Source organism: Periplaneta americana, chromosome 5 (genome assembly GCF_040183065.1).
Source record: "Periplaneta americana isolate PAMFEO1 chromosome 5, P.americana_PAMFEO1_priV1, whole genome shotgun sequence".
NCBI lineage: Eukaryota > Metazoa > Arthropoda > Insecta > Blattodea > Blattidae > Periplaneta > Periplaneta americana.
Window position 1 is genome coordinate 64,498,365 of NC_091121.1, and position 15,145 is coordinate 64,513,509.

Sequence of the window (15,145 nt, forward strand, 5' to 3'; positions counted from 1 at the left end):
TGCACAACAACGGAAATTATTCATTTAACACTATTTTATACGGATATGAGTCCTCACCTGCGGAGTAATGGTTAGCTCGTCTGGCCGCGAAACAAGGTGGCCCGGGTTCGATTCCCGGTCGGGGCAAGTTACCTGGTTGAAATTTTTTCCGGGGTTTTCTCTCAACTCAATATGAGCAAATGCTGGGTAATATCGGTGCTGGACCCCGGACTCATTTCACCGGCATTATCATCTTCATCTCATTCAGACGCTAAATAACCTAAGATGCTGATAAAGCGTCGTAAAACACATATATTTTGATGTACCGAAGTACATACTTAAAAATGTACCATGCTTAAGTTACGGAACAGCTTGCAAGCATTGGCCATCACTCCACTCGTGAAATACGTACTAGAAAGTTAAAGTTAGATTTGTGTACTCGCCGATTTCATTGCAGTTGCTGGAAATTTTGTCTGCCTACATCTAAGAATATGTCGGAACTTTTTAAGAAGTTCGAAGTTATACGAAAGAGTTCTTAGGGGCATGTGGAAAAATTTCTCTCTTAGTATTGAATTTCAGTTCTTCTGAGTGTTTGAATTGTACGTAAGCATTTTGCTCTTGAATTTCCTCACGTGTAAAATTAACAGAAAGTGACATTTGGAGAACGATTACTTTTTGTTTGATTTACGATCCTGTGTATTGTGATTCTGCTGTGAATGGAATAAAGGAAGAATTACCGTATAATATTTTCCTTGTTGCCTGCAGTGAGACAGTTTTCACGTAAATCTCGTACATCAAACATCGTTATTCCAACGTGTATCGTCCTCTTGGCATGATAACACTTAGGCCTGAATGACTGTCAACTAGTCAATTACCGGTAGGTACTTGTTTTTCGCATTGAATTGACATAGAACATTGTTTATCTAAACTTTAAGTCACGTGACTTAAAAATACGGCGCGTCGTCTTGTTTTAGAAGTTACATTTTTATTTCATTGCTGAAATATATGCCATACTCGTATATTTTTCGGGTGGAGGTGAAATGCCCACTGCTTTGCAGCCTTCTTTTGACTGTTTCGTAGCTAACATTGACACTGGAGTAATTGTTGAATAGAGATGAATGTAACTGAACTTTTTAGAGAGATTGCAAACCTGTTTTTGTTGGCGTTTTATGTATTTATATAACATAACTAAAGTTCGAATAAAGTAGCTGTATCAGGATAGGCATCCTTGATCCGTGAGTTTTGTTTACAAACATTAATTAGTTCTTGTGTGTCCCACCACCTACAATCGGCAGTACTGTCCATTCACTGATGGTTTAACTAGGGGTTGAGGAGTGCTCTTCCCAGCAAGTAGAGTTTTAGCTAGTGGAAGGGGGAAGTGTTTACTTAGTCTGAAGCAAGTCAAGGCCCTATCCTATACAGCTATACAGCCTATCCTGATACAGCTACCTTATCCGAACCTTACACATGACTGTGTTAGAAGCTCTCGACAGAAGTAAACATAAATCTTAGGAATAAACAAAGTTGTAATCAGTGAGGGAAGTAAGACGATATGCGGCCGCATGGAATACCGCCGCTGGTTTCTATGGCCAGAAGACATACCGTTAGTGAAAGATGACATATCGTCATGAAAAAACGTGTTTATAAATTTCTTCACAACAAACAGTGCTATCTCTTTGCTTCGTAAAATCTAAACCACAGCCTTCAGGAACTTTATTCAACGTGTATTTAGACACGTTTAATTGATAATTCAACCCCTGGAATGCTTACAAGTATAGAAGGCTGTGGTCTGTAGCTTGTGCTGGCCATTGTTGTCAATTTAGTGACTGAGTCATTTTTCTTGTTGTTGCACTTTTTATTTATAATTAAGGCACTTTGAAGCTTTAACATTATTTTAAATGATGTCTCAATGGACACTGCAAAATAACCTAGCAAATAACTGAAGTAAATTGAAATTATTTTATTAAGAAATTTAATGTGTTGCATATTAGCTTCAAAGATTCGCGTTACTGACTGCACGAAACAATTTATTGTATGCATCATGTATCTGTATGTTGTAAAGAAGGGGGTATGATTTTTTAAATCGAGGTATGCCAGAGGAAAATCTTGGAGTAGCATACCGCCTCTGGTAAAAAACCACTTCCCTCACTGGTTGTAATCTTGAACATGAAACGTTTCTATATAGAGGTTGAACTGTTGTATAGGATAACCGTCTGCAAAGTGGGGACCACATCCTTCAGATTGGGGAAGTCAATCTGCGAGGCATGGGTTCCGAGCAGGTGGCAGCAGTGCTGCGGCAATCTGGCAGCCATGTTCGACTGGTGGTGGCTCGACCTGTTGAACCCACATCTCCAGACTATCAGGTACATTGACAAATACTTTCAGTCGGCTTCGTCTTATCTCTTGTCAAGTTTCCAGTCACTTGACATACCAGACTATTCACACCAACCAGCGAGGCATGAAGCATATTGCATTCTCTTCACTCCTTCATGCAGGTCATTTATCTCGGTCTTGAACAGATCATGAAACATCACTGAACTTGTAACGTCAAAACTATAAAACAAAATAATATTTTTACATTAATTTCATTACAGTTATCTGCCGTTCTTTTATTATAAACTGAACAATAAAACAATAGTACTGTTGGAATAATTGTAGTATCTGGAATCTTGATTAATTTTATGCAATGGAATTTTACCCATTTCTCAGAGCTAAAAATTATCGTTTCCCCTTCTTCCGTAGATTCGAAGTGCACATAAAGTAATTTACCTTAGTTTTAAGAAATTTGTGATCTTCAGCTTAAACTGAATATAAAAATTAATTCCGTGTTTTCAATCATACTATAATTAATTAGTCAAAACACTATGGGCTCTCTATCACAGATACGAATCTATTTGAAAATTGTGCAAGAATTATTGTTTTACTTGTATTTTTAAACTTTAGAAGTGTATTATCATGAATAATTGTATCATTTCATTTCAATGTTTTTTTTAAGGCTAGTAATGAAATAGTCTACCTTTAGTAAATCATGATGTATCCTTCAGGCACATATGCGTATGATATTGAATGTTGATATCATCATATTAATAGTGCCTAATTGGAAGTGCAAAGCGTTACAATGAAAAACGAAACTCCGTGGTTGATTAACTCCACCCAGTGACCTCACCTCTGTTTAATTTTCCCCGTCCCCAGGGAAAATAGCTTGTAATCATCACTGTTATTGCTACTTCATGTATAACATTATTTTCGTACCAGTATGAAATGAATAATTTGTATGCAGGGTATATAAATGCGTGTATAAAAATAAAAGAACCCTGGTGTTTTAAGAAACTTTAATTAAAATTAAATTACAACTCTATTTCTGTATCTCTATATGTATACATAACTTTCTCTCTTTCATTTTCTCCCTACTCTCTATTCTAAATGGAAGGCAGCATTTCTTTCCATTGCTCCAGTACGAAGTCGTTAAAATTTTCTGTGACACTTCAACTGTGTAATTTAATTCTTGTTTGTTTTTAATTGGAGTGAGCAAGTCATGTTTCAGAAAGTAAAAAGATACAATATTACGTTTTAATATAGTGAAATAAAGATTAGCTGATTTTTAAGTTGTCATTATTTTGTAACCAATGACTTTTCTTCATAGGCACTGGGTAGCCATGCTCCAATTGTCCCCACCAAGATCCTGGGAGACCCTGATGAACTGGACCGCCATCTTCTCCAGAATGGCTACCCTGAGACGTTCAATCCCCACACACCCGTTATGGACACGTACGAAAACCAGTTCATTTTCAGCCAGCAAGATTCTGAAATAGAGCTTCATGTGAGTGATACTTATTTTTAACTAATGTGAGTGAAATTAGGTAATGTGTGTCTAGCATCATATCTCAGAATGTATGTTTTCTGCTGAACGGAAATGTTTACAAAGAAGTGAATTCGTGTTATCTTAGCAGTTAATAAAGCATAGCAAAAGTAATATGTGCCGTTTTTTTTATATCTGGCCTTAATGGGCAATTTTAGTAGAAGTTTTATGTAAAATTCAATTTATAAATGGTTTTTGTTTTAATTTTAGATAAGAATACATTTAGACAACATCATTGCAGATAGTCAGTGTTTAATAATACATTAATAATATTATGTTCTCTTAGTAATAAATAAAATGCATGAAATCCACGTCTGGGTAATTATTATTACAAAGCTTAATAAGAAACAAAAGTCATTATATTCTATTCAAAGAATTTATTGTTTTCGGAGGTCTTGCAGTTACCAAATGTCTGTGGATTCGAGGTTCGCAGGTTCAGACCCGGCTGAGGTTTATGGGTTTTGAAGAGTTATAAATCCTTAACATGGCTTCCCCAGGAGGAGAGTAAAGCTGGAAGACCCATACTGTAGTTAACAGGAGGAAAAAATCGTGACAAAATTCCTCGGCCATTTCTCACCCACTTAAAAAAGTCAATACTTAATCATCTCTGCAGTTAAAATGTCGTTAAATGAAATATTACTGCTATCCATTCAAACAGAAGAGTGATTATGCTACCTCCATTCAGTCAAAACACTGTGGCTCTTTACGTAAATCCGTGGGAAAATTTACTGGCACTATCATTCCTAGGACTTCTCCCTAAATGAATTATTGTCCAACATGTACCTATTAATAATACAAGTCATTAATATAATACTTAGGCCGTGTCTCAAAGCTACATTTTCAGCTGAAGTGACCTAGATTGTTGACTAAATAGCCGGATGTGACATCAGAAGTTACGTTCCAAAGCTACGTAGTGAATAGCAATAATGTCTGTAGTAGCTAGTAAACGAAAATGCTTGCTTGATTGTTGACTTGTATACTAAACAAACATGGATACCTCATTAACAATTGGGATTATGAAATCTAATGATGCTTTGGAAATAAAATGTGAGTTCAATGTAGAATAACACGTTAACTTGGAACATTGACATTGTTGGTATCTGGATTACATTGTTTTAATATTGTAATATTTCAGACCCTTATCTTTTCCACATTTATTTCGATTGTTGATAGCCAAACGTAATTTTCATAGATATCTTTTGAACATCTTTTACAATTCTACATCTTTCTACGTTTCTTTTCTAGTGTCTCAGGAAATTATCATTCAGTTCATAAACCTGAGAATTAAGTTTCTTGAACTGTTTACTGGAAAGCTGTTTATAAACAAAGAATTCGAATTTCCAAAAAATAACAGCTCGTAATTAAACTGCATTAGAACAATGCCTTCTTAATTTAGTGCTAGTGGCTTTGAGAAAAATAGTCTATGAAGAAGGCCATGATTCCAGCATACATGTTCAAAGCTCTCTAGTGCAAGAGGACTATATATATATATATATATATATATATATATATATATATATATATATAATATATATATATATTATAGTCCTCTTGCTGTAGTGTGTAGTTTACAAGTCACCTAGTTGCTAGTTATTAGCATGTAGTATAGACTTGAATTTTGAGACACGGCCTTAATATTTTGACACTTATTGAGGATGAACAATAACAGAATGCCTAGAATAATAGCAGAATACAGTCTGAAATCTGAAAGGTTACACATGGAAATACCTCTCGAAAGACAATTAAACAAGATCGCAACAGGTCTACTAAGGCTGATGGTGATCATGATCTTAAATAACATATTATTATTATTATTATTATTATTATTATTATTATTATTATTATTATTATCATCATCATTACTCAAGGCTTATGCAAAGAGGCTACAGTATTAAGTTCGGATAGTTCAGAATTGATAATTATTTTGTATTATTTATTGTTGAATTAGAATTTTGCTTATTAAAACTTACACACGTAGCGTATTGTCATTAATATGTTTATACAGTGTGTCCCACTCGCTACTGAACCCGGAATTTATTTTAATAAGTCCAATACTAATGAAGATATTGATCACTGTTGTGTGGTGCAACTTGGAGTAGCAACAATGTACTTGTCCGCTGGCTTATTTGTGATTGTTGCTGCGTTGCGTGTGTAATCATTGATTGTTGGTTGTGTTTATTCGTAATTCGAGTGCATTGGAAAACAGACTCAATACAGTTCAGTCGTAGTGCAGTTGAAATGAAGAGCTAGAAGAGCGTGTGTTTATTATTCGAGTGTATTGAAAAACAGACTCAATACAGGCATGTCAAGAACGGTTCGTAGACAGATTTGGAGACAACCGACATCTACCACGTAAGTCGACCATTGGGCCTTATCAAAGAAACTTGAAACACATGGAACTTTATTGGACAGACATGCAGGAGGTAGAGAACAAATGACACAGGAAACGATCGAGAATGTGAAGGATAGGCTACTGGCGTCTCCCTCTAAATCACTCCGCCGACTTTTGCAAGAAACAGGACTGTCCAAAAGCACTTTTCAGCGTGCTGAAAAAAAAAAAAAAAGCGAAGCTTCGTGTTTACCGTTTCACTGTGGTGCACGAATTAAAAGAAACTAACAAAGTGAAATGAGTACCTTGCTGTCAAATGTTTCAAACATTTCTTCAAAATAATCCGACCATTCTGGACTACACTTGGTTCACGGACAAGGCGTGGTTTCACCTGTCGGGATACATAAATAATCAAAATTCCCATATTTCCCCCATATGATACACGAAGAGTCCCTTCATTCGGAAAAGATTGATGTTTGGTGTGCAATATCTCGGTGGCGAATAATTAGTCCCATCTTCTTCAATACAACCATCGCAACAAATGAATACCTTGAAATATTCAATACGTTTATAAATCAACTGGACTACCAGGAACTCACCATGAGATATTTCCAACAAGACGTTACGACATGCCACACATCAATCGCCAGCATGGCCGAAATTCAGTCCTTTTTCGGCGACCGCATCATTTCGAAAGGGCTTTGGCCGCCGCGCTCGCCCGACTTGACATAACCTGATTTTTCTTTTTTTGTGGGGACATCTGAAAGGGACAGTTTATAAGAACAAACCACGAACCAGAGACGCTTTGAAAGAAAACATTATCACAGAGATCCAGGCAATAAACACGGACATACTAGCGAAGACATCCGATAATATGGTCCGGCGAATTCAATCTTGTCTGAATCCACTTCTAGCATCTGTTGTGATTTCACCACTTTTCTCGCAGAATGAGGTAAGTTGTCTTCAAATTTCATTGTAATATCTTCATTAGTATTGGAATTATTAAAATAAATTTCGGGTTTGGTAGCGAGTGGGACACACTGTATTAGCAATAATAGTGACTTGAATGTGATGGATTATGCATCCGGCCCATTATTGTTATTAATATGTTTATATTGGCAATAGTGATATATGATGGATTATGCTTCCGCCTCAAGTTATTGTTTATATACGATAGAAAAATTAAAAAATAATACATATGAACCCAAAAGTACCGGTAATTATTGTTATGCCAATTATAATGGCTGAATTTCTGACGTGTTTACACACGTTACGTTTTTGCAGATGTGGTACACATTTTTTTCTTCCATGTCATATCGTCAGTGCTTGATAATCCAGTGCTCTGCATGCAATCTGACAAGATGTAAAAGCATGTTCACTGAAACTTTCTGAGCTTGAAGCTGTTGTGAAGAGGTTATTGTTCTCAGTGAAGAGTACTCATTGCAGGTTAGACTGTAGGCAATGGAAAAGAATAGTTAATAGGACTACTCTTGTTGAGTTTCTTTGGTTTCTTAGTTCTGTCGTAAAATGAAGTGAAAATTTTATAACATGGAACAGTGTAGAGTAACATGTTCACTTTCTACGTAATTTTTACAGCCCCACGTTCTGCAATAATAATGGTCTTCAAAATTTTAGAAGATAAAGTAGTGTTATAATTATAAGAGTTCAATTGGTTTTGTATTATGTTATTCAATTACATAATCATTGTTTACTTTTAACTTTGTCATTTGGCCACTGGTGTAGCTGTAGACGGTAGTGAGTTGTACTTGTGAGCCGAGATTGCGTTCGGACGTTGGTTCGAATCCTTCTTAGGCTTTTATTCGGAGGTTTTGCACAATTGTAAGGCTAATGTCAAGTAATAACATAATGAATCATCGGATTCATTTCGCCAAATGGCATATCTGTCAAATTTCATCGGCATTAGATACTGGTAGCCTTGTAGTTAATGCGTCATTTAATATCCGATTAAAGAAAACTTTTGTCACTTTAGCTTATGAACCATGTATAATATGTGATACACTTCATTTATATGAAATTCTCTCACATGTAAATAGTTTAATTCTGTACAGAAGAGCTGTTTCTGAATCTAATTCAACTGAGAATCTTGTGTGGGTGATGTTACAAACATCAGATATAATCTGTCCATTTTATATTTTATTTAATTAATGCATCTTCACGGCTAGTTACAAGTCATTAGCAAATTATCTTCAGTAATACATGGACATTAATAAATGTTGGAGTGAAATTGCTATGAATTAGGAAAATAATAATGTAACAGTGGAGATAGATGTTTCTTTATATAATGATTTCTACTTGTGGAAAAGGGAAAAACAGTTTTACTAACAGCATTAATTAATAGCACCTTGACATACGTACGTACAATGAGACAACTGGCAAAACGAGGTGCTGAGGTTTGCCCCACAATATATTTTTTATAGTCAGCTTTTGAAAATAGAACAAAAAACAAAATCTGGAGAAATGAACTGCTAACTATTCTTGATAGTCTCTCAAGGCAAGCTGTTGCTACAGTCTAGTTTAGTAATACTCACTAGAAATAAAGAGGAGACCCAAAAGTGAGAAATAGTAATTTTCCGAGAGCCATAATGCATTTCACAGTATTTAAGCTTAACAAAATGCGCGGATTTTTAATTATTAAATAATAATAATAATAGTAATAATAGTAATAATAATAATAATAATAATAATAATAATAATAGTGTGAAATTATTCGATAATAGAAAATAATGTATTGATAGGAAATAAGTAGGATAATCATGCAAGAATATAGGATTCCAGAGAAGTTAATTAAGTTAATAACAATGCGTGCAATGAATGCCACGTGAATGCCAAGTGTGACGTAAAAGTCTGACCTAATCTAATAATTTTATGTGTAAATACAGGAGTTATACAAGAGAACAAATTTTCATCTGTGTTATTCAACCTGATAGAGAACATAAATATGTATTTATCTTTATTCATTTATTGCTGTCTTGTGCAGAAAAGTTAAGCAAAATGAAATAACACAGTACATAAGCAAGACTGCTACAGTGTACATGAGAGAAATTAAACAAACTGAAATAACTCAATACATACTATAGATAACACAATACAGTTAAGAATATTTGGAATTACAGATATTAAGAATTAAGTTGACATTATAAATTTTACATTTAGTAAATCAAATTATAACAGAGTACAGATATGTAGCCTATATGTGTTACGATATTCATTTGCACTATAAATCAACCATAGATAAACTACAGATTTAAATACTATAATTCGATTATTACCTCTGATTGAGGTTCTGACTGATATGTATATTTATCATCAGGCAGTACATCTAATTTGACGATATGTGTCAGAGGAAGATCAGTTCTTTGTATGCATCTGAAGTCTGGTTAGTGGAATAAGTAGCTAATCGGCGATGTATGCATTGGAGGGGGGAAGGAACTGGCCACCCTACCCCCTGAGGCCTAGTTGCCTCATGAGTGATGCCTTATTGGTGTTACTTATGAGATTCAAACCTGTCCTCGGACGGTTGACTAAACAACAATTCGATTAATTAAATATTTGAATATTGGAGCAAAATTGAGAAACAAAATGTGTAAGTTATTGATATAATTAGCTTATGCTGATGACTTGTTATTTATTAGGAGAAAGTGAAAATGATAGTTTCTTACTGTGAAACTATGATTTACAATATGATGGCAGTTTATTGTCAGTTCAACAGTGAAGAGGTTATATAGCTGGGATGGATAATAATAATAATAGTAATAATAATAATAATAATAATAATAATAATAATAATAATAATAATAATAATAATGATAATAATAATGATGATGATGACAATGATAATAGTAATAGTAATAATTGCAGACTAATAAAAATAATACTAATAATAATCATCATCATCATCATCATAAAGTAAAAAAGAAGGACGGAGATCTATTCCAAGGCTCTCGTACATAGGAAATTAAATCATTATCCATTTGCTATCCCATCTGTTCAGAACAAGCCACAGTTGTTGAAGACGACAACACTGTTTCAAAGCATATAAGTAGGCGTGTTTGAGTCTGCACTTCAACTCTATGATTTGTTCTGGATTTGTATTAATATGTCACTCTTTTTGTTGCAACCTGGCCTTGTAAGGTAATATTTTCAATAACCTACTTTTCCCTTTTTCATTTTGCAGCCAGAGCCAAACCTGGTGGTGGATGTGGTAAGGAATCCCCAACCCATTGGAGCAGCCCCTCTTCTGACCACTACTCCGTCCCTTCCAGTCCTTACCATGGACATGATGCCCCTTGAAACACCACTGCCCGAGATGGAGAAGTTTACAGTGGAACTGAAGAAGGATTACCATGGACTGGGGATCACAATCGCTGGCTATGTTTGTGAGAAGGGTGAGAGCCTAGGTTGGCTATCTTGAATGAGAAGTCAGCTTAACAAATATATTTTTTACTTTAGTCTTGTGTTAGGTGTAAGATATATATAAGAAAAAATATTTTATTTGAAAAACTTCAAAATTTTGTTACTGTTTCATTTGTAGTGGTACTCCTGATTATCCGTGTGCAAATTAACCATGTATAATTTCGGCTTAATAATGCATTTAAAAAAAAAGCTTATACTTATATTGTTCGCGTAGGCTTCCGCGGCTGGTGTACATGGTGTGTGGATAAGCTTCAGGGCTTCTACCGCATTGTCTTGGTTTTAGTGGCTGACGTTTCGACCACTGTGTTGTGGTCATCTTCAGAGCAGTTGTTGGATAAGGAAATAGTCTGCCAGCTCGCATATATATATATATATATATATATATATATATATATATATATATATATATAGTAGTCAATATCAAGACGGTATACAACGCCCTACACAAGATTTCCCACTCATTAGTCAAAGTCAAAGATAAACTTCCATACCTCCAATCAGCCGGAATATACATGATCCCTTGTGCCTGCGGTTTAAAATACATAGGCCAAACTGGACGTACGGTGGAAGATAGAAGGAAGGAACACATCTGACTCTGCAAATACGGACCATACGAAAAATCAGCACTAGCCTTACACTTAGCAGATTCAGGCCACGCCATCGAATTCGACAATATCAAGATAATAGATAAAGAAGACAACTTATACAGAAGACTGGTTAAAGAAGCCTTCCACATCAAACAACATCGCAACAACATCAACAAGGACGAGGGTTACAACTCAGCAACTCATGGGGAAGTCTATTCCAAGATCATACTTAGGAACAAGAAGCCAGGTCTCCACATGTACGCAGCGCCCCCCCCCCCCCTTGATCCGGACGTCGGGCACGGTATCAAGGTCACTCTTTCGGACCTTATGAGGGCCAGTATTTAATATGAATACTCCCCTTCATACAGACTCCAACCAGATTGGACAGAAGGAAAACCTACGACCTATACTTAGGAACGAGAAACCAGGTCTCCACATGTACGCGGCGCCCCCCCCCCCTTCATCCGGACATCGGGCACGGTATCAATGTCACTCTTTCGGACCTTATGAGGGCCAGTATTTAATATGAATACTCCCCTTCATACAGACTCCAACCAGATTGGACAACGTAGGACCAATCAGATGCCAGAAGGAGAACCTACGACCTATCACCGCAAGTACTCCCCCCATCGAGACTACTATATATATACGAGCTGGCAGACTATTTCCTTAATGGCTGGTCTCGAAATTGAGACAAATCAACAAGGCTCATGACCTCCTACATAATAGCCAAATTGGCTAGTCTCTTATATGAGACAACTCATCCTGCCTAAGGTATTCCGTGGTTTTCCTCAGGCGTAAGACAAATGTCGGGATGAGCCCTATAAGAAATGGGCCACGGACCTATATGCCCTTCCCCATATATACTCCACCTTTATTATAAATTATGTATGCCCTAGTTCAGATAATATTAATAGTCTATTAAACATACGAGGTCACTCAATAAGTCGCAAATTGGAAGGACAGGGACCTCTCAAATTGCAGCTTAGATTTCACGGCGCTTCTTCCAACGGCCTTCACCTGCTTTGTCATCGAACAACAGATGACGGCGTCTTGCCATCCTAACGGCAAACACCAGCCAACTCCACCTCGCCCCGTTCAGTGATCAATTGATCAATCTCAGCCCCCCTCGCGTATGTGGTACCTAAGAGGTTACGTCCAATTTCGGCTTCCCCTTCAAAATTTTCTAGAGCTCCTTCAGGGGAGCAGCGTAACCCGGAGTGAGACTAGTGGCCAACAGGCTTGGAGCTCACATATTTAGTTTTGTACAGCCCCCAACCCCTTGCAAGGACGCGTTTTGCGTACCTTTTAAATTTTCCTCCCAATTCTCCTTCGATTTTTCGATTTTTTCGACTATTTCCTTATCCAACAACTGCTCTGAAGATGACCACAACACAGCGGTCGAAACGTCAGCCACTAACACCAAGACAACGCAGTAGAAGCCCTGAAGCTTATCCACACACCACTTATACTTATATTTCCTGATACTCTAACTGAATATAGTTAGCTGTGAACTAAGCTTTGTAGTGTATCCTGAAACAGGCACTAAATATGCTTCTATAAAGGGAGGAGTAAAGGTCTAATTCGCACTTCATAAATGTAACTTGGTCGGCTAGCACTAAGTTGTATACAGCTTGTTTTCACATGCACAGGTACTTTTGTTTTCAATATTGCAGTATATCAATGGTAAAAGAAAAGAGAGTTGTTTTAAATATAGAAAATTGCACAATCTTCACTGAAATTAAGAGAATTGACATTGAATTTAATTCAACTAAAATGTGTATGCATAACTAGTGAGAAACCAAAGTGTGAGAGTTTTAATACACGTCAGTATTATGTCTCTTTTATCTTAATAAATTGATTGCGAACAATTTAACATTTTTTTGTGTGATATCAGTGTTAAATAGTCATTAATAGCAGTCTATGTTACGTTCGTAATTTTTACAACATTATATTGGCCAAATTAGATCATGCTCTGATGGCTACTTCACAATGAAACTTTTGATTGAGAAAAATCGAGAATTCAATAGAGAAATATACATGGCATTTGTGGACTTCAAAAAAGCTTTGTATCATATAAATCGTAACATCTTATTGAATATTATATTAGTAGAAGATTGCATTCCACAACAAATTGTTCAGAATATTTACCGGTATAATATATATATATATATATATATAAAGATACTTCAATCTCAGTTGAAATTGGAGATAAATTTGTCAGCCTGGAAGATGATTTCTTCTGATATCCGACAAGGATGCCCACTATTCCCCCTTCTATTTAATATATGCATATATATGAATGCGATGATGCGTGAATTTAGGAAAATGAGGCATGGTCACATACCAATAAACCACAATTTAAATTTGGACATATTGTTATTTGTAGATTATTTAGCTTTGCTAGCCTGTTCAGAAGACGATTTATAAAAGTCCATATGGACTATTCCATCTCAAATCGACCGAAATATAGAGAAAATTGACCTTGCAATTTTTAAACACAATGAAACTTTTTCTGTCCGTTAATAACTGTGATACAATGCTTTGTGCAAAGTTTGAGGCATCAGAACTTCATAGTGTTTAAATTAAAAATATTTTAATTTATCGTATTTTCATAAAATTAGCAACTTTAAACTGTTGTGGCTCCGAAACCCTTTCACCCAATGATCAAAATCATGGTTTATTTTGATGCTGAAAGGTTAAAGTTTATATTGACATGTAAACAGTTTTTCTTACTTTTTATGGAAATGGAGAAATTTAGATTTTTCTTCATTAAGACGCCTTTGACCACGAAAAAATATTTTTAAAATGTATGGTTAGATTCCGCATTGAAAGTACAAATAAACACATATTTTTTACTGGTGCACCGTTGATAACAAAGTATTGAAAATATCAAATAAAGAAAATAAATAGTACGCGCGTGAAGTAACCAGCTGACTGTGAGGCAGGAGTTAGCCGAGACAAACAAGGCCAGGAGACAAACACGTGATGTTTCGACTAGTAGCACATAACTGGGCTAGCTTTATCACAAGTTTTCATAAACACAGGAGTAAAATGACGCCCAACGCTCGCTTATCTTCAGCTCTCGGCCAGTGTGTGCAGTACTGCGCCGTTCAAGTCCAGGTGTGTGAAAATAATTTATTTAATACCCTCGAAACTTATTGCCGAGCCACTAAGCAAACAATGCCGAATCCCTCTTAATAATACAAGGTTTTTTCTCAATATTTTTTACATTTTTACAAATGGGTAAAAAGCCTAAAAGTAAATAAAATCAGATTATCTATCTCTCTGTATACAATAAAAAAAGGATTACTTCTTAACATAACCTACCAAATGTCAACTTCAAAATAAGCTCCCGTTCAATGTTCTGCAGTAAATGGTTCCAGAGTTCTAAGTGCTGAAAGAGGCTTGTTTTTATAAAATACTCTAAATTTGTCGCTCAATAATACGAAAACCGTTTGACTTTCGATAGTATATTTTCGAAAATTCACTGTCCTCACTGGTTAGCTCACGCGCGTACTATTTATTTTCTTTATTTGGTTTTTCAATATTTTCTTATTAACGTTGCACCAGTAAAAAATACGTGTTTATTTGTACTTTCAATGCGGAATCTAACCATATAAGTTATTTTAAAAATATTTTTTTGTGGGCAAAGGTGTCTTAATTAAGAAAAATCTAAATTTCTCCATTTCCATAAAAAGTAAGAAAAACTGTTTACATGTCAATATAAACTTTAACCTTTCAGCATCAAAATAAACCATGATTTTGATCATTGGGTGAAAGGGTTTCGGAGCCACAACAGTTTAAAGTTGCTAATTTTATGAAAATACGATAAATTAAAATATTTTTAATTTAAACACTATGAAGTTCTGATGCCTCAAACTTTGCACAAAGCATTGTATCATAGTTGTCTACGGACAGAAAAAGTTTCATTGTATTTAAAAATTGCAATGTCAA

General features: G+C 35.5%; 1 protein-coding gene across 15 annotated transcripts in view; it reads left to right on the top strand.

Moving 5' to 3' along the window:
- The window catches only part of LOC138699780 (multiple PDZ domain protein-like), a 1,065,748-nt gene that overhangs the window by 291,448 nt on the left and 759,155 nt on the right, over nucleotides 1-15,145 (top strand). For all 15 annotated transcript variants that reach the window (XR_011332076.1, XM_069825918.1, XM_069825919.1 and 12 more), the window contains 3 exons: nucleotides 2,184-2,342; nucleotides 3,623-3,799; nucleotides 10,363-10,573. Coding sequence is in view for 14 of the 15 variants with exons in the window: in XM_069825918.1 (XP_069682019.1) it covers nucleotides 2,184-2,342; nucleotides 3,623-3,799; nucleotides 10,363-10,573 (547 nt within the window). In the remaining variant the exon portion in view is untranslated. The remainder of the gene's footprint in view (nucleotides 1-2,183; nucleotides 2,343-3,622; nucleotides 3,800-10,362; nucleotides 10,574-15,145) is intronic.